Source organism: Mirounga angustirostris, unplaced genomic scaffold (assembly GCF_029215605.1).
Source record: "Mirounga angustirostris isolate CCGP_5_RB_7025 unplaced genomic scaffold, mMirAng1.0.hap1 SCAF_14, whole genome shotgun sequence".
NCBI lineage: Eukaryota > Metazoa > Chordata > Mammalia > Carnivora > Phocidae > Mirounga > Mirounga angustirostris.
In genome coordinates this window covers 35,011,864-35,031,795 of record NW_026991722.1, presented here as the reverse complement: position 1 = coordinate 35,031,795, position 19,932 = coordinate 35,011,864, and the positions used below count along the sequence as shown (strand labels likewise).

The window sequence follows — 19,932 nt, the reverse complement described above, 5'->3', positions numbered from 1 at the left end:
GAATTTAAGTGGGACTTACCCTACTCTGCCACCTTGTAATGCACCACAATCCCCAATGGAACTTGTGGGGGTGTTAGAGAATGGGGGTTCACTCCATCAGGGGAGGCTTTCTGGAGGGGCTAAGACACCACCCCAAGTTCCTTCCATCTTCGAGATGTGCACTACTTAAGGAGATTGTTGCCATCTTTGTAAATTTTGAACTCCCCAAGTCAGATGAGAAAGAGAAAGATAAGAAAGAGAAGTCAGTCTTTGCAAAATCTATGGTGCCCCAAATCAGCAAATAAATAGTGCAGACAACAATGTTGTCTGCAGGAATATGTCATCTACCTAAGAGAGCGACAGTGTTTGCAAGTGGCTTACTAGTGCTCACTGTCACACCATCACTGTGCTAATTACACATGCTTTGTATCTTTTCATTAACGTGGGCTTGGCAGGACATTCACTCGGAAGCACTGTTGGATTGTCTACTCAAAAGTAATAAAACTGCACTGAGCACACCCCATAATATGGATGCTCATGGAAACGAGTGTCTTCCCCATTCTTCTGAAGTTGGGCAGATTTACCAGATTTCTCAGCCATGGGGCCTCTTGGAAATGAAGGCTGGGTTGCAAGTGAGAAAGGGCCCAAATGTGGCATCTCAGCAGTGTGCCCCATGTCCACGAACCTTCACAGGCTATATGTGCCCTCTCTGGGCTTCTGTGTCTTCCTTGAAGAATGGCGGCCTGGAGCAGGTGATGCTAAGGCACCACTCTAATTTCTGAGCTTCTCTGGCCCTCAGGAGGAAAACAGGATGGCATGGATGGAACTCCACTAGCCCGAGAGCAGGAAGCAAGGTTTCCTGACAGTGCTGTACAGAGTGGGGGTGCCCAGGGCTCCAGGGGCTGGAGGAGCACTGAAATTACCTGAGGAGCATTTGCAACATACGGATTCCCAGGCTGCTTCCTGACTTCACGCCTGTGTGCATGCATGCCTGGGTGTGTACGTGCGTGTGGAAGGTGTTGAACCTCTTCCTTTGCGTTTGTTACAAATCTGAATACCTCAGAAACTCTGAGGTGCGGTTAGGTGGTTTAGGAACCTCTCCAGAACTCTCCTGCAGGTGGAAACCATCCTCCAAGCAGTGGTGGGGGTGGGGGCAAAATGCCAAGTTCCCCTCGCCAGCTTCAGCTTCAGTGTTCTAGGGGGAGCCACGTTTCCCTGACGCCCTCCTCCAGCAGGCCTTCCCAGCACCCAGTGAGTAAGTAGCCTCCTGCCACTCTCCCAGGTGTGCTGGCTCGGCCCACTGAGGCTGCTCGGCAAAGGGACACTCTGGAAGGCTCTCCACTCTCAGGCTCTATTTCTGATGCCACTCTCCCACTTCTGGCCTCTCACTGGACAGGCACAGGCTTTCCCCCTCCAGACCATGCTGCCTATCATGGTGAAGCCGTCACTCTCCTGCTCAGGAAGATTTAATGGCTCCCAGGGACCCAAAGAAAAGAGACCAAGTTGCTCAGTGGGACATTCCAGGCTTCCCCACTCGGGCCCCAAACCTCCTCTGCCTTTCGGCACCCCTTCTTTCTGGGCACCCTGAGCTCTCACAGTACAGTCTTGGCACAGCCTTGCTCCCTCCCTTCCTCTGTTGCGCGTGCTCTTGCCTCAACGGAATGCTGTCTCCAGCCCATCTCCAGGGGCCCCAAGGCTGCCCACCCTCCCAAAGCAGTGCCCCCAGTGCCCAGCGTGGGCTCACCGCCTTGCAGGGCTCCCAGGCTACTCAGAGCTCTAAATTTCAGTCCAAACTCACAATCCATTGTCCTCTTAATTGCTTGGCATGTATATCTTTTCTCCTCTGCAGGAGGGATAGCCCCAAGGGGCAGCAGGGTCCTTGGCCTCTCCTCGCTTCCACCTGCCAAGCAGCACCTAGCACAGGGCCATGCTCCTTGTGGGTGCTCAGGAAACACTTACGAATTGAATTAAAAACCTTCTCTCAGGCTGTGCGCAGCCCCAGCTGTCGGATGCCTGCTGTCAGGGCTGCTGGGAGAAGCCAAATACATATTCATCTCAGATCCCTGGGTCGCCCTGCCTTGAAGGGCCTCCTGGACCGTGGGAAACCACGTGGGTGCCAGGGCATGAATCTGCTTCTGCTCTTACTGGTTAGGGTTTTAACTCTTCTGGGCTCCCCCTGCCCAGCTTCCAGGGGTGCTGCCCTTTTTCGGGGTGGGGCTCTGTGGGGAGTGGTGAGGGAAGTATGGAGGTCTCCCATGCAGAGTGTGTGAACGGTGAGGACAAACTTCGCCCACACCTCTCCCAGGGGGCACAAAGTAGTGATCCCGAATCCCTCTCTTCAAGCACAGCCAGGCCTTGGCAGGGAGAGGACCAGCAACCTCCAGGGATGTTCCCGCCACTCTCACACTTGGCTTCGGTTCGTTGGGGTTTGTGGGTCTCCCCATGTGGCCATCCCGGTACTAAGCTATGCAGCTGGGGTGCTTGCTGCTATGCATCATGGGTCCGTGGTCCACCAGACCAGGGCAGACAGGGGTGGGGATGGATCAGAAGGGACCAAGCAGGGAGACTTGCCCCTCTGGAGGGGAGAGTGGCCGCAAGATAGCCACAGCCATGGAGAGACCATCACACGTTTCCTACGTGGACTCGGCACTCGGGGCTTGCAGGCAGCACCCCCAACTATGCAGAAACAGCCCCAGGATAAAGGCACTACTGGCATCCCAGGGCTGAGCTGAAGCACAGAGAAGTGAAATGAATTGCCCAAGGTCACACAGTTCAGAGTGGTGGAGCTGGGTTGGCTGAAATTGGGGCGTGAGCCTGCCCAGCGGCATGGTGGGCTCTAAATCCTGAGGGCCTTCAGAGAAGGGAGAGATTGGGAGGGCAGAGTCATCATGAGGACGTCCTCCTGGATCAAGGCTGGGGCACGCAGGCAGGACAGCGGGGTTTGGCCAGGGCTTCAGACTAGGACAGGAGCTGTGGGACCTTGTATGATAGAGAAACAAGTAAAACAGGGAGAAAATCATGGGATCTTGGCTCACCTAGGAGTGATTTGATCCGACGTAGGAATGGCCTGCCTTGCTCTCCTCCACCCCTAGGCTACTCACACTCTGCTTGAGTACTTCTGTGGCTTGAGGCTCACTACGTTTTGGGACAGCTCCTGCCACTGGGGGTTGGGGAGGGCTTGGTGGGCCTTCCTCAAACGGCTGGTAGAGGCCACAGGGGAAGCACAGGCCCACCCTGGGGCCATCGCTGACCTTTTCCTTCCCAGTTCAGTCCAGTGGAGCTGAAGCTATTCACAAGGGTGAGTTCTCATTTCTTGGCAGGCTTTGCACTGAGCCCACGGCCTCACTCCTCATCCCCCTACAACAGGCCAGAAATCTGTGCTTCAGTTTTTGAAAAATAAAGTTGTCACCGTTGTTGCTGGCCCTGAAAACTGGCTGGGCCACTTTTAGATGGTATGCACCCACTGTGGCAGCGGACAAAGGGGTGTGCGAGGGGGAGCAATGGTCACGGAATGTCTGTGATGGGGAACAGCTGTCTATAGGCACAATGGCCTTTGATTCTTTAATATTTAAGCCACATCCAGAGACACAGAAAGATACAAGTTCAAGGAAGACACAGATGATGAAAATAAGAGGCTGAAATCTTCATCCCCCACTACGAATCCCATGGAATTAGAAACCATGTCAGTAGTTGAATAAACGTGCTGAGTTAGCAGTGCCATGTTGAAGAAACATCTCTGGAACACACTGCGAAACTCCTCTTTCTGACTCAGCCTCCTCATACAAGCAAACCCTGCACGTGTGTGGGGTGGGGCTGCTACTCTGGCCCAGCTTGCTCTTCTGCATCCCACACCCATCTCTCTGAGGGCGGTGCGGCAGACTCTGCGGGCTCCTACCCATTAGCCAGCCCCTCTTCTCCTTCATGAACCAAAGTACAGGGTTCTTTTCATGGCCGATATGAAATCCCCTTTCCCAGCCTGCCTTGCAGCTAAGGTGACCATGGGACACAATTCTGGCCAATGAGACATACACTGAAGTCTACTGGGGAGGGGCCTCTGGGAAACCTTTTGCATTTTTGATAAAAGGGACAGACGCAGCTGGACTTACTCTGCTTGATTGTGGATGCGATACATGGAGCTGCAGCAGCCATTTTATAATCATGAGGGAAGAGACTCTGACATTGTTATGCTGCCAAACCTCAGACTCTGTGTTAGGCAAAAAACCCAAGTTCCATTTGTGAAGCCACCGAAGTCAAATGTATTTCTGACAGGATAGTCATTGCAACCGAGGTTCAGAGAGTTTAAGTGGTTTCCTAAGGGCATACCGTAAGGATCCAGGCAGAGCTGAAGCTGGAATCTGATACTGCTTTCCGCCTAAAAACAATGCTTTCCAATCTAAAGGCAGATCTCCTATGCGGTGACACCTAGGGGGCCACTGCCCTGCCTCACGTGGCCCCCTGGGGCTCTAGCACTGGTGCCAGAATCCCCTGTGGGAATAGCCTAATAATCTTGGCTTTAGGTGACAGGGACTGAGGAAGACAACACTATTCCTGCCCACTGTGAAGCTCTGGCTTTCCAGGCAGTTGGTACCACGGGATTCAGTGGAAGGTACGCAGGCTTTGGAGCCAGACCTCTCCCTGGCCACATGACCCCAAGGAAGCCCCTTACCTCAGTGTCCTCTTCCATAAGATAGAACTAGCCACACTCCCTGGAGAGCACCTGTGCAATGCTGTCTTGACCAAGAAGCAGGATCATCCTTGCGATGTGTCTGGCACATGGTGAGCACTCAGTGAATGGTGGTTGTCATCATGGCTGGAGAGACAGGCTTCTGTTATCTTCCCTCCCGTTCGGGAGCGTGGACTCAGGAGCCAGAGCAGACCTGCAGCAAATGCAGGCCGTGCCCTGCCCACAGCCCCTTGCTCTCCTCACTGCAATGACCCTGGCCTCACCTCCAACTGCCAGTACCTGCACCTGCTGTCTGGGGCTTTCCTGGACTGCGGCGCCCACTCTGCCCACACATGTGGCCAGCCACGGAGAGCTGGGGAATTCGTGATCCCTGCGCACATTCTCAACCAAAGACTGGTGGGAATTGGTGTGTAAATACCCCAGTTTCCTCACCCCTTGGGTGGGTGACCCTGGGGATTGTGATCCACATTGGGGCTAGAGGCCCCAGTGGGACTAAGTGCCACTCACAGTGAAAGCTAGTCTGCCTGATAACACACCTTTTATTGATTTCTTTCCCTCCTGTCATACTTCCTCACTTTCTATTCATGTCTCCTGGGGTCACCACCTAAAGAAACCACTTGCACTCAAATGTTTATCTAGAGTCTGCTCCTGGGAGCATTCAAAATAAGGCATTATCTTTCAGAGCCTGAAGTTAGGCCAGTGGCCATCAAATTTTTGTGCACATGAATCTTCTAGAGATCTTGTTAAAATGCAGTGGGGTACAGTGCATTTTAACAGTGACTCAGTCTGGGGTGGGACCCACGACTGCATTTCTAACAAGCATGCTGATAATGCTGATGCACTGGTCCCAGATACACACTTCAGCCAGGGTTTAGACTCCAGTGCTCTTGACCCTGCTCAGACATGGGGGAGAGCAATGTGGCTTAGAGCAACCTGGGAGAGCTTGCTAGAGGAAGTCAGGGGGGTTTAATGTTAAGTCTTAAAGCCCAGGAAGACTGTGGGGGTTGAGAAGCAGGAAGCGGGCTTTTCCAGAGAGGAGGGAAACTGGGGATTGCTGGGGCCTGAAGCCATGCCCAGAGTGAGCAGGATACCAGGGTGACTCATCTGCCTGTGACTGGGGCCTGCAGGCTGTACGGGCTGGAGGTTCTGGAGAGCAGTGGTGTGAGGAAGATCTCATCCCTAACTCGGAAGGAAAATTCAGACTCCTGGCTCCCCAAAGTCTTCCCTCCTTACTGCCTTTCTGATTCTCCTCCCTTACACACACCTGGATTCTATCTCCCCTCCATGGAGCCCTTTCTGGTCATTTGCTCTTTTTTTTTTTTTTTTTTAAAGGTTTCATTTATTTATTTGAGAGAGAGAACATGAGCAGGAGGAGGGGAAGAGGGACAGGGAGAAGCAGACTCCCCACCGAGCAGGGAGCCTGACGCGGGGCTCCATCCCAGGACCCCGGGATCATGACCTCAGTCAAAGGCAGACGCTTAATGACTGAGCCACCCAGGTGTCCCATCTTGCTCTTCTGAAATGTAACAGGACATATGGTCCAAACTACACATTTGACCATTTTATATTTTTATTGCCTGTGACTATTTCACATATGAATTAGGAGTCAACAGATTTTACTGTAGCCATGGACCCTGTGATCATTCACACTCACATCATTGTTTTGTTATTCATAATAACACTTGGATTATTTATAGCAATCCATAGCATATAAAGGTCTTACACATACGATTTTCATTATAGAATTAATAAAGAGGTCCAGGAAGTTCAGGTGGCTTGTCCCAAGTCATCCAGCTGATTGGTGTTGTCCCTACAGGCTGTAAGTACTATAAGTGGGTGGAGTGGATTGTTTGGCATCACGTTGCCTCTTCTGGGCTGAACACAAGAGTTGGGCACACCAGGCCCACACGCTTTGTACCCACTCAGCCATCAGAGGAGACAGCCCTTGCCTGGTGCCCCCTGGTGGTCTGGTTGAGAACACTGCAAATGCCTTTGATCAACAGGACATATGGTCCAAACTGGTACCATAATGAACTGGGGCTCTGAGAAAGCTCATCCCCCTGAAGTTCAGCCCTTTTCTCTTTACAACAAGTATTTTCATGAATAATTGAAGAATAAGGAACCACACTGCTTTCTGCCATCATCACCCAGGGTTGCCCATCTTTGCTGGGACGTGGCAACCCACCATTTGGTAATGACTCCTTATTGGAGTTAAGAGTCACTTGCCAGAAACATGGGGACACCTTCCCACCCAGGCCAGTGTGGGCAGTGTAGGGGAGGCAAAGGCCTGGGCGGGAGGACTTGGAGATGTCTCTGTACGAAGGGGAGTGAAGAGTCTCTGGGTAGAAGCAAAGGAGATGGACTGGGGCCACGGTCTGCGGTGGAAGAGAAGAGGCAAGAACAGAAGGTGCCTGTCTGGCACTTGCTCTCTGGATCTAAGGCCTGCTGACCTCCCTCTGGGAACTCTGGTGTTCCCCTCTGCATGATGTGCTCTCAGCCCCAGCCCTCCTATCTGTGGCACCGTCTGAGACGCTGCCAGATCTGCCTTCTGGCAGGATGGGGATCCTGCAGAGGGAAGAGCTGGAGAAACCCCACCCGTGGGTGGGCTGCAGATGCCACCACAAGGAAACCTGCAACCCCTTTCACTGAGATCACAGATTCCATGACGGGAGATCACTGGTGACACTGTCAGATGCAGAGCCACATGTGGCCTGCAGATACACGAGTGTATGTGAACAGCCAGCCTTCCGCCTAGAGGTGAGCTTTGCCCTGTTCTGCTGCCCAGCACTCCCACTGAGCTTTCGCCCCTTAACAAGCTCTCCCACCTCTGATACTCTAAGGACCCCTGGGCTTGTCCCCCAAGTGAAGAGAACCAGTGGACAAAAGAGAGGAAAGCTTGCGGCATCCCGGTGGCTCTGTCAGTTAAGCATCTGACTCTTGATTTTGGCTCAGGTCTTGGTCTCAGGGTGGTGAGATCGAGTCCCCTTGGGCTCAGTGGTGAAGTCTGCCTGAGATTCTCTCTCTCCCTCTCCCTCTGCTCCCTCTCAAGGCCTCATTGTTCGTTTTCCACCCACCCTTGGCCCTAACACAAAGCCTAGGGTCCCTTGTGGTCCCTTGGCACTACTGACATTTGGGGCCAGATAATTCTTTGTTGTGGGCTGTCCTGTGCATTGTAAGATGTTTAGTAGCTTCCTGGCCGCTACCTACTAGATGCCAGTAGAGTCTCCAGACAAAGTCAAATGTCCCCTGAGGGGCAAAATTGCTGTCCGTTAAGAGCCAATGCTGTAAAGGGACAGACGAATAGTTCCTTTTAGGAAATATAGGCAAAAAGGGAAGATCTGTCATTCATTTCCCCAAGAGAGAAAGAAAAAATTGAGGCCAGGGCGAGATGCAGAGCAAGGACTGATGGGACCCCTCCTCCCCCCACTCCCCGCCATGACTCAAACACTTTTGAAGACTTTTCCTCCCTGCCATGGAAGAGCCATAGGGTTGCCCATTTCTCAGTGTTATGGGTTGAACTGTGTTTGCCCCCAAAAGATGTTGAAGTCCTAACCCTCGCCCAGTACCCATGAATGTGACCTTATTTGAAATAGGGTCTTTGCAGAAGTAATCAAGTTTAAGATGAGGCCATATGACTGGTGTCCTTATCAAAGGGGAAATTTGGACACAGATGTGCATAAAGGGAAGATGACACAGATGTGCATAAAGGGAAGATGACCATAGAAGAGCACTATCTACAAGCAAGGGAACACCTAAGGCTCCCAGAAGTGAGGAGAGAGGCCTGGAACAGATTCTCCCTCACAGCCCTCAGTAGGAATCAACCTTGCCCACAACTTGATCTTGCACTTCTAGCCCCAGAACTGTAAGACAATAATTTCTGTTGTGTAAGCTTCCCAGTTTGTGGTACTTTGTTATAGCAGCCCCCAAGCTAATACACTCAGTAAGAAGGACAGCAGGACCAGGGAGCTGGAGGTGTGCAGGGATCTGGCTTGTGACCCCACCACCGGGAGCAGAGACACATAAAGGTGGCAGGGGTTGGGGGAGAAGATGCACGTGCTGACAGGACCCAGGCTCACTGCATAGAGAAAAACACCAACACTGGGCCCAGAGGACAGACAAGTGGAAATACATCGTATCTCTAAAATGAAACACTTTGATTGTGCCAATCACTAGAAGTTGTAAAACCACCCTGAAGAATTAACAGCCTCTGTACATGCTAACTACATCCATCATAAATTCGTCTTTAGTTTCTGTTATCATATCACTGTCTCTGGGGACCCCTGGTTTGTCATCATTTGCCCTTTATAATTTATTCATCTTGTTCTTGCCTGCATCCTTTCTACTTATCATTCATCTTTACAGTTGTACATAAAATTGGATGGATCCTTCCATAGCACGGTTGTCAGGAGGGAGATGGGCCTCATCAGGGAAGTCCCAGGAAATCTGGTGCAGGTCCCACTAGAGTCTCCGAGGGTGTCAAGGTGGAGGTAGGGTGGATAGAGGGAGAACGAAGAGGGCATGAGGGAGGGAGGCAGAGAGGGGAGAGCCAGAAGAGGCAAGGGAGAAGGATAAATGAAGAAAGGGTGGGAAACGAAAGGGGAAAAAGGGAAGAGAAAAATGACCAGAAGGGAGAGAAAGGAGGAGGAAACATGCATAAAGAGAAAGGGGAGAAAGAGAAAGGATGGAAGGCAAGATGGGACTTGGGCAAAGGAAAGATGGACAGAGGAGGCATCTGGAGGCTGCGGCAGGGAGGTGTGGCTAGAAATCCAATTAGGGTTGTTTTGTTTTGTTCTTTAATTTTCCATTTTAACATCTTTCCTGGTACACTCAAAGAAGATCACATTGAATTTCCATAGAAATGACTGGTCCTGAGTTGCAGGGACCTGCGTCTGGAGGCGTGATGGCAGTGATGTTGCATGTCTGCTGGGCTGAACCCAAGGCCGGGGAGACAGACAGAGAGGAGTGTGTTGGTTTGCTTTGTATTCTCGGGTTGCCGGAGTGAGGGCACAAAAGCCAATCTTTAACTAGTGAATTGGAACTTTAATGTTTACCAAGCAGATACAGCTCCCACTCTCCCCACCCCCTCCTCCCCTGGCCAGCTCCCTCTCCTCCCCTCTTCCCTGTCTACTCCCTCTTCTGGCTGCTTCCACAGGCCTTCTGCTAACTGAACCTAGCTCTTCCCCTTTAGCAGCCCTGGTGAGGAGCCCTTTCTGCTGTCAGAGGAGCAAAGTGCTGGCCACTTCTGGCCATGTTGTCTGATTTTCCTAATCGAGTCTCTCCCCAGAGGCCCTACATCTCTAACTTCGGAAACAGATGGGGTCTTCCTGGAAGACAATTGCCTGCAAAGTCCCAAAGGCATGGGAGCTGGGACGAAGTAGCAGGGGCCTATTTTAAGGAACAGCATTCTTCCAAGAGGTCCCCTGTGCACACTTAGGCCCCAGGGAAGTCTCCAAGTGGACCTCTCCAGCCCAGCTCACAGTTCCGACCTGTCATGCATGCCTTGTGTCCAGGCTGATTCTCAGACCATTGCGCTCATCTCACATACCTGTCTTCCTGCCAACTCTCTATTCCCAGCCTGCCCATATCCTGAACAAAACCCTTGAGCAACTCCTATACCCATAGTCATCTGGGTCCCCCCGAAAGCAACTGGTAGTGCTAAAAAAGAGAGATGGGCATCCTGGCATTGGTCCTGGCTTGGTCATCTGTTAATTGTGTGACTTTGGACAAATTGCTTAATCTAAGCCTGGGTCTCTCCATGTGTGGGGGATAATCCTGATAACTTCCTCATAGGGTAGCTGTGAAGATAAAATGAGGTAATGGAGGTAACATGCTTGCTTCATGCCCATTGGATAGTAAGTGCTTAATAAATATTAGTTGTTATTATTGAGCAACGGTCCACACTACCCATTTTGTAATAACCTGCTGTCTTGTAGTGTTGATATTTCTGGGCATATGTGTGGCTTCTGTCTCTAACTTCATGGAAACCTCCAAGAGGGGTAGGGATGAGTTTTTCTAAACACTGTTATCTGCCAGGATGCCTAGCACAGTGCCCGGCAACAAATGCTTGTTGATGGATTGAGAAACTGTCCCATGTTGACTGTACTCTACAAATAGGGGAACAAATCTTGGATATGGAAGAGGGTGGGCTGAGGAGGGGCAGGGGGCCAAGAAGAGAGATCAAGAGTGTGAGGAAGACAGAGATGGAGAGTTTAAAAAAGTGGAATCACTCTACCTAGATCTTGGCAGAAGATACTGCTCAAAAGGACCCTGATGAGCTTTTGTGGTTTAATAATCTCATTCTAACCAAGTCATGCCGAACTCAAAAACAATAATCCATTTGTGACACTGGTCCAGGAATGATTCCATCAGCCATCCCAAGGACTTTGGTTAGGCTGGTACCCGGGGATACTGACCTCTGACTTGTAAGAATAGCCATTGTGGAGTGTTTTCTGAGCTTTCCCTTACCCCTAGAGAAATGTCAGTTCCCTTCTCAGTCCCCAAATGAGGACCTATATTGAGGGTCATCTCTAGTTCTGCCTCTGTTGTTTTGTTGTTTTTGGTGATGGTGATGTGTGTGTGTGCGTACTGTTTTCCTTGCTGCCGACAGGTGAGCTCTGGAACTTGCTGGGAAATAGAATGGGTTGCCTGCACTATTTTCTCCCCTCTTTCTCTTTCCAGTGAGAAAGTGGAGGGCTGGTTTTAATGGATTGATTCTAATGGATTTTGAAGTCTGGAAAAGTGCCTAAATTGCTGAGGTTACCAGTTTTCTAGGTGCTTTTTTTCAATTGCTTTCTCCTTAGTCAGACACACAGTGCGCTCACTGGGGTACCTAATGTGGTCACCCCAAACAAGAAGAGGTCTCTCTCTGCCCCCCTCCATCAAACAGGTGACCAGGAACACAGTCTCAGCTGGTGGAAATACCCATTATTTGGTTGGGTGACAGCATTTTGCTTGGTCCTGTCCCTGCATTTGCCAGCATCATGCTTTCTCTGATCTCAAAGGAGAGAACCAACCAACAATAATAACACAAGTTCTGCTTTCTGGAATCCACTTTAAAGCATAATTTTATTTGGTCATTTTGTTTTTTATTTGTTTCCATGTGGGTTTGTGTGGAGACAATATGCCCTGGGAAGTTTGAGCTTCAATCTTGTCTTTTCTCTCTGTCCCTCCCCCTGTAGGCTGTGCCTTCCCTGAGAATTGTGATGAGGTCTTTGAGGCCACGAGTCTCCCTGTGAGGCCTTTGAAGAAAGAACAGGCATTCCAGGCACTGCAAGGGGACTCCAGGCTATGTTTTAACCCCACCATTGGCTTCTCCTCACCCCTCCCATCTCCCAACATACATTCTTGTTTCTTTTTGTCCTTTCTCCCAAACTTGCCCAACTTGTCTTTGTGATTTCAGAAAAATGCCACTGGATCTCCCAGTATGAAGGATTAGCACAGATTATGGGGAACAGTGTTAATTATCGGTGGAAGGGGGGCTGGCGCGCCGCTCCAGTGTGCTCCTGATTTCCCCTGGGCCTTTCTGCCTGGTAATAAGCCTGCTTTAATCTGGCAGGCCCCTTGGTGAAATCAGCACCACGGACAGTGGTATTGATTGCTTCTGAGAAACCATCACAGCTGCTCAACTAAATTACCTTTGATATGTGACCTTTAATGTAATTACTGCAATATCAAAGTATTTCTATAAATTATTAAAGAACTAATACACTCCATCATTTAGCTATTCTATTATATGTAAAATAAACAACCACAAGTTAATGTTAGATCCTGAACAATCCACACTTGCTACTGAAATTCTCCCAGTCCCTGGTCTCTCCCCCTTCAAAATCCTGAATCTCTCCCTCCCACCTTCTCTTTCTGTTTCCCCATCTAATTCCCAGCTTTTAGCCATCACGAAACTCCCCAGCAATCTCTCTGGGGCTGATGAAGGGCCTCCCAAAACAATGTGGTATTTTCTATTCCATTTGGGTGGCTCTAAAATATCTATCACAATCTTCCCCAAAACAAAGTACCATAAACACTTTATTAATCAGCACAAACCTTTCTCAGAAGCCTTTGATTATCTTACAATATGGCTTTATGCTTCACACATAACATGGGGCGATGTGGAGCATATTTCTGCCATCTTACAGAGGGCACCCAGAAAGTAATTACTATAATATATGTGCGTGTAGCTGCGCTACTAAAAAACCAACTGGGGAATGGCCACCGTGCCAGAGCCGGGCTCCACACAAAAACCTGTGTGGTGCACGATTTCCATACATTTGCATCCGCGGGTATGTTATTAAGATGACTCAGCCCTGTGCTTTGCAATCACAAGTACCAAAATACAATACAAAGGCTGTCTTAATGGAAGGAAGGCCCTCCCCTCCCCTAAATGGGTAAAGAAGGATCTTTGATGCAAAGGAAGGCTGCCCCGACTCAGGGTTGCATTTTCTGTCTACCTGGTTAACCTTTCCGGCTGTGGGGCAGAAATGGAAACGTGTGTTTACATACGGGTTTGCTCGGTAAGAATGTAAACATGCATGTGTAAACACTGGTGAGCATACATACAGAATACACGTGCTCCCCTGCAGTGTCCATTGTATAAGCTTAACCACGGTATATTTGTAAATTCTTTAAATAATGCCCACAAACACATCTTTCCATAAATTTATCTTTAGATACTCGGTGAGCCGTATATCTACCCCCCCCCCCCCAATCTCTGTGAACCCACAGGAGAGACCGCGCAGACCCTTGACCCGAGGAACACTTCTTATTTTATGGTGATGAACTAGCCTCGATAATAGCCATGGCTGATATCACACCCAGTTAGGGGGGCCATAAATAATTCTCTTCTCCCCCGCACAGAAGCTATAAACCAGGGCTGAGGCGCAATAGTTTATCAAAGACGAGGGCTGGCTCCTTAAATAAACCGCGGTGATCTCACTTGCGGCGCCGAGCCTGGGCGAGGAGGCGCCCCTCCCGCTCCGGCCCCCACCCCCGCCCCAGGAACAGTCCGTGTCTGACGTCGATCGGCGGGCGCTCGGGCGGCCCGGCCACCCGAGACCCCGTGGGGCCGGCGGAGGCAGCTCCGGGCGCCAGGGACACAGGACACCCTGCGTCCCCGCCTCTGCTGCCCGCGCGGGCAGAGCGCGGAACAGGGACCCGATCGGAGGCGTCCCGAGGGCCAGGGGAGGAGCCTCGCCCGAGCTCTGCGGCCGCCGCCGAGTTCGCCCCCCGCCCGGGATTCCGTCGGGCCTGGACGGCGCAGTGCGGAGGCCGCGGGGCGAGCTCGGAGCCCGGCGCCCACGCGCACTCGTCCGGGCCCCCAGCCTCCGGGCTTCTGGGGGCGCGGCGGGCGGCGCGCGAGCTCCCGAGCGGAGGCAGGCACGCGCCCGGGCCCGCGATCCCCCCGCCGGCCGCGTCGCCGCCCGGCCTCCCGAAGTCGCCCCCTGTCGGCGCTTCCGTCGCTCGCGCCTCGGCGGGCGCCACTTACCCCGGGCAGAGTCTTCTGCTCGTGTAGCGCGCTCTGGGCCTTCAGCGCTGACTCACGCTCGCAGTAGGTGAGGAAAGCGCAGCCTGGGGAGGGAAGCAAGCGCCGAGAAGGGTCAGTGGGGCGCCCCTGGGCCGCCGACGCGCCCTCTCGCCGGCCCTCCAGTCTCAGCCCCTCCCCGCTCTGGGTCCCTCTCCCCACCTCTCTCTCTCTCCTGTGCATTCCCCTGGAGCTTTCTTGCCTCTCCGTTTTCCTGTCTGTCTGCTTTTTGTCCCTCGCGTTGCTTTTCTGTTTTGCTCACTCGCCGAAGTCTCCTCACCCTGCATCTTCCCCCCCACCACCACACCCCCTCTCCCCGCGAGTCCCTTCCTGTCCCTGTGCCCTCGTGCCTCGGCCTTCTCCCTCCCTCCTTCCCTCCCTTCCTCCCCCCAGGGTGCTGTTCGGTCTCAGCTCCAGCACCTCCCGGAAGGGGCAGCTTCCTGCTCTCGCCCCCAGCACCTCTAGTCCCATTGGACCATGAACTCGTTCTGGCCCCTTCCGAGTGCTGTCGGCTGCTCCATCAGGGATGATGGAAGGACCGTCTAGACCTGCCCCTGCCGAATAAAGTCTCCATCTGTAGGGAGGACCCCAGGCCTGTCTATACGAATAAAGTGAATGGGGCTGTCCCTGTGTCCCCTGCCGCCCCATGTGCAGTGATATCTCCACACCCCTCCAGTCAGAGCACTTCTTGGGCATATCTAGCCCACCAATGCTCAACACTGGGCCTCTTGCTCTGCCTCTAATTCCCTGGGCGGCCCTGGCGAATCCCATCTCCTGTGCGGCTTCAGTCTCCTCATGTGTGCACTGAGAGGACTGACCCAGTGGGCTCCAGGGTCACGCCAGTGTAGTTTTCCCCTTAAGTGACTCTGACCATGCCTCACCAGGGAATCTGGATTTTACAGAGCAATGTACCTAACTCAGGGGGGGACTCTTTATGCTGGCCCTTCAGGCATGGTGACAAAGCAAAGAGCACGCTTGCTAGTGGGAGAGTCTTTCTGGCAGTTTCTTCCTCTGCCTGAAGTTATAGCTGAGCATGGCTTCTGAGGCCTTTAAGACCCAGGCCATAAGGGAAGTCAAAAAGCCAACTTTGGCCAACAGAAGCCTTGAGTCTCCTGGGGAACCATCCCCTCAAGCTTTCCGAAGGCACACTGAAGCCGGGCCACCTCCCTTGTTTCCTGGTTTTCTTTCCCTCCACTGCCCCTCGTCTTTGTTCTCACGGTCTTCTCACCCGGTATGCCTTCTCACCCCATTTTCCCATCTTCCAATCCCCACCATTTTTCAAGAATCTGATCAAGTTCCACTGACTCCAAACAGCCCTTCTTGACTGCTCTAGTCCATCCCAAGCCAACCTCACTTTTTGACCACCCATTCTCATGGCCGTTTGTTAACTACTTCCCAAGTGCCCACCGTGTGCTAGGCTCTGTGGCCCAGGCCCTCTTCCTGTGAGGTCTGCAGGCTGGTGGTGCCTATAGCAACCCTTGTTACCAGGCTTTCTCTGGCTTCTTGCTCCCCGGGAAACAGAGTGCTCTCAGCATCCTCGGCAGTTCCTTTCTCCTCCACCACCCAGTGTGTGTATGTAGGGGGCAACCCTTCCTTCTCTTCCAGTATAGAAATTGGTCCTGCCGCCCACCTTCCGAGAGGAGATGGAAGGGAATGTATGTGTGAAGGGGACAGAAAGATAGGAGGAAGGAAGCAGGGAGAGATACCCATGAGGCAGAAACTCTCGGCAACCTGTGGGTTCTGTGCCTTCCCCACCTCCAACTCTTGCCCCAGGCTGGGAGGACGTGCAAGTGCTAAGAAGCCTCTCTTCCACTCCATCCCATCCCTCCCCATCCAGACCCCAGATCACCCCGCCTTCTCCCCCCTCCTCACTCCTCCCTCCTGGTCTTGGCAGACGGTTATTGATGGAGACACCAGGGGACTGAAATGAATAGCGGTCAGAGGCCCCCATGACGTCCTCCCTCGTGCTGTTGCCTGCCTCTTTGGGGGCCTCTTTCCTCCTGTCCCTTTCCTGGCCTTGTCCTCTCTCTGTGCCTGCCTGCAACTGGGAGGCAGCCACTGTCTTGCTTCAGGCAGGCAAGCCAGCTAGGGACAAGGTCAGGGACAGGTGTGGAGAGGGGAGAAGGAGGAAGGTGGCAGGAGGAAGAGGGAACAGGGAGGAGTCGGAGAAGAAAGGGGAAGTAGGAGGAGATGAGAGGAAGGCCCGGAAGCGGAGGAGGAGGAAGAAAGGGAGAAAATGACCACATTGTTGTGGTCCCGGATGTCAGATAACAAAAGAGGAAAGGATCCCAGGAAAGAGAAAGGATCTGTTGCTTTTTCCCAGCTTCCAGGAATTTCTGCCGGTGTTTTTGAGACCTCACAGCCGCTGTGAACCAGAATCTTTGAGGGAACCCCCAGACCTCATGTGACTGTCCCTGACATCTCCACCCCTTGACCTCACCTCCTTCAGTTCTTCCTCTTGCCTACCCCCTTGCCTCCTTCCTATTTCTCAGCTCTGCTAGACACACTCTGCCTTAGGACTTCTGCCCTGATTTACCCCGCACTCTGCGTGCTTGCTCCTTCACTCTCCTCAGGCTTCTGCTTGAATGTGACCTAGTGATGCCCTTTCTGACCTCCTTTCACACAGCACACCTCCCCAGCACACACCTCCTCTCTGACCCCTTGTCCTGTTTACTCTTCTCTTTGGCACCCCACTGAGCTATTAACATTACATGTTGGTTCCTTGATTGGCAGTTTCCCCACCCTCCGAGCAATGCCCACAGCAAGGGCGGGACCTCAATACATATTTGTCAAGAGCACTGAATCCTGCCCGGCAACTTGTGCAGGGCCAATAGGTGGGGGGCATGTATCCTCATCTATAAAAAGGGAGAGCCATCCCCCTCAAAGGTTTGTGGGGGACCTACCAGCCAATGAGTACTAACAACCTCAGCAGAGAGCTCTCTAATTGCAGAGCACAGCCTAAACAAAAACTCACTCTTGTGGTCAGGAGGTCAGAAGGCAGAGTCCCTCCTTCGGTCCCTCTGCACGTCTGCCAGGAGGGACCAGCCTTACAGAGGCGCCGGTTGGGGCAGACCCCCGGGCCCTTCTCAAGTGCTCTCTTGAGCCAGTCCCATGCCACAGCTCGGCTTGGCTCGGCTCACTGTGTCTCACTAGGGCTTTTTTTTTTTTAAGCAGATACGGATAAGCGGCTATTAACCGCTAACTCCAGCGTGCAGGAAGGGACTGCATCTGCTCCCTGGTGGAGGGCAGAGCCCTGGGTGGCAACCTGGCAGGGAGGGGGTGGCTTCGGAAGGAGAGTTTGCCATCACAGGGTCCTGCAGAGCACGGTGGGCCTGAGGTGGAGGCTCAGGTGGGACTTGGAGCAGCCAGGGGAGGAGAGAGTGCCCAAGCCTCACCCACTGGCACTCGCTGGCCTCTCCTGTGTAGGGCAGGGGGGTGGGGCACACAGAACCCCACTCAGAAACGCTAGTTTTGACTTCCTGGTGCTCATTGCTGCTCCTCACCGGAGTTGTGGAGTTGGGGAAGGGGCTTCCAGCTGCAGGGGTGTGGAAGGGGGGGCCTCAGCTCAGCGGTCACCAAAGCTGCCCTGCTCACTCTCTGTGACGTGCTGTGCTGAGCTCACGTGTCCCCAGAGACATCTGTGAGGCCGCTTGGGAATTCGCAGTTTATTCAGTCTCTTCAGGAAATGGGATTCTGTCCCAGAGCAGCTGCTTACTGAGCCAACCTGGCCTGGGAGAGGAGGCTAGACCAGGCTCTGCACCTTGAGAAGGTCTGAGAAGGGAGCACCTCTCCCTGGGGATGGGGCGGTGGCCCAGCATTCCCTCCCTGTCCCGGCCCTCCAAGGGGGCTCTTCCTTGTGCTCACAGAGAGAACAGGAGTCCACTGTGGCTGTTCGGAAAGGCAGAACAATTGAAAACCACCGAAAGGTCTCTCAGTGCAGAGATGGTTTTATGTTTCAACCGTGGAATACTCTACAGCAGTTAAAATGATGAAATGGTCCTAAATGTACCAGCATGGGAAGCCACAGTCAGATGCGAAAAGCAAAGTCATGAAACAGCATATGCCATGTACATGCAGTGAAGACATAGTCCATTAGTTCCTTGTGCACCTGAATCTGTATTTACACCATGGCACAAAGTCTAGAAGGTGTCACACCAAGCTGAAAACAGGGAGTCTGTGGGAAGGTGGGGCACGTCTCCCATAACATTAACCTTTTTTGGTTTGATCGACACAGTTAGACACCAGAATGTATTCATGTATCACTTGCACAATTAACTTTAAAGAAAAAAAAGCTTTGCTGAAAGAGGATAGGATAAAAAGGGAGGAGGTGCGAATGCGTGAGCCAGACCCACAGCCCATTTTGAGAGGACAGTCAAAGATCACTGGGCATCAGCTTCCTAGCAAATTATTCATGAGGGAAATTATCATGTGAGGGTCCAGCTATGCCCGGTCTCAAATCTTCCTTTGAGCTCAGGAATCGAAGCAGATTCCCTCCACCCAGGGAGCTGTGAATGGCATCTTGGTCCTGTGGCCCTGAGTTCCCGATGTTTGTGGGATGGAATCCATGACTGATGGAGCCCAGAGCCTCCCCATCTCGGCTCTCCAGTTCTCCCGTTTAGCCGAGTGAATCTGAGGCGGGATCTAAGGTGGGGAGTGCAGAAGCGACTATCTCTGGCGCTATGACCTCGCCGCTCAGCTCCCATTTTTCCTGTCCCACTGTGCTGGAGGGAGGGTCCCCCAGCACCATCCCCTCCCCTGAGTCTCCCATCCCTCCTGAATCATGGACCTGAGCAGAACAGAACTGCAGCCCAGTAGAGCAGGGATGGACTTTGGAAATCATCTGGGGTGGGAATGGGAGCAGAGAGATGTCACATTTTGAGAAAAGTCCCATGACAGTGCCTCCAGCAGCAGCTGCCTGCCGGGGTTCCCTGCATGAGGCGGCCCACACCCTCCTGCTTCTCTTCTACCATGTGCGCTGAACACCGGGCTGCACTCACTCGTCCTCATGCTGACATTTAACCTCCTCCCACTCATCCTTCGTATTTACTTGTCCTTCCCATTTGTTCCTTTGCTTGTGTCTCTGAAGAGACCGTCCATTCTGTGAGGGCAGAGACAAGGGCTTCTAAATGGAGAACTGAGCTTCTAGCTCAGGGATCTGCGGACTGGGAGACCAAGAGAGCCATGGGGTGGGAGAAGGGGAGCCACCTGGCACTGAAGAGAGAGTGGGAAGTCCTGCGGGGAGCCGGGAAGGGAAGGGAGAACGGTGTGGTCAGGAGAGGTTAATCAGGAGCTGCCCAGGATCCAGGCAGCCATGGGGAGGCAGGCAGAGCTGGTGGTGTCAGGAGGGCGTTGCTGGGCTGAGGTGCAGGTGGGGGTGGCAGACACCCCCCTCCAGCCAGGCAGCCTGAGGATGATGAGGCGAGGGGGCACCACTGGTTCCTGAGGAGGTGGGCGGGTGCCCTCTCCCACGTGGGGGAAAAAAACAGCCCCGGCAGAATTAATTGCACGAGATGGCAGTAAATTACAAAGCCCCCGTGTGCGGGGATAAAAGGCTCTTGTCATTGTGAAGTGAAGGAAGTACAATTTCCTGCCCAACTCCAAGCAGGGCTGAAGCCTGGGGTGTAATCATCACGGAAGGGAAGGCTCCCAACGTGCTCCCTCCTCCCACCCAGCCAGGCCTTGGCTTCCCATTAATTGAATTACAGAATTAGCCAGAGGAAGGTGGCCCTAGAATAGGAAGATCTGGACTTTAATA

General features: G+C 52.7%; 1 protein-coding gene across 14 annotated transcripts in view; it reads right to left on the bottom strand.

The window, feature by feature from the left end:
* The window catches only part of CELF4 (CUGBP Elav-like family member 4), a 293,550-nt gene that overhangs the window by 203,577 nt on the left and 70,041 nt on the right, over window positions 1-19,932 (bottom strand). For all 14 annotated transcript variants that reach the window (XM_064577723.1, XM_064577724.1, XM_064577733.1 and 11 more), the window contains exon 2: window positions 14,142-14,224. In XM_064577723.1, coding sequence (XP_064433793.1) covers window positions 14,142-14,224 — 83 coding nt within the window. The remainder of the gene's footprint in view (window positions 1-14,141; window positions 14,225-19,932) is intronic.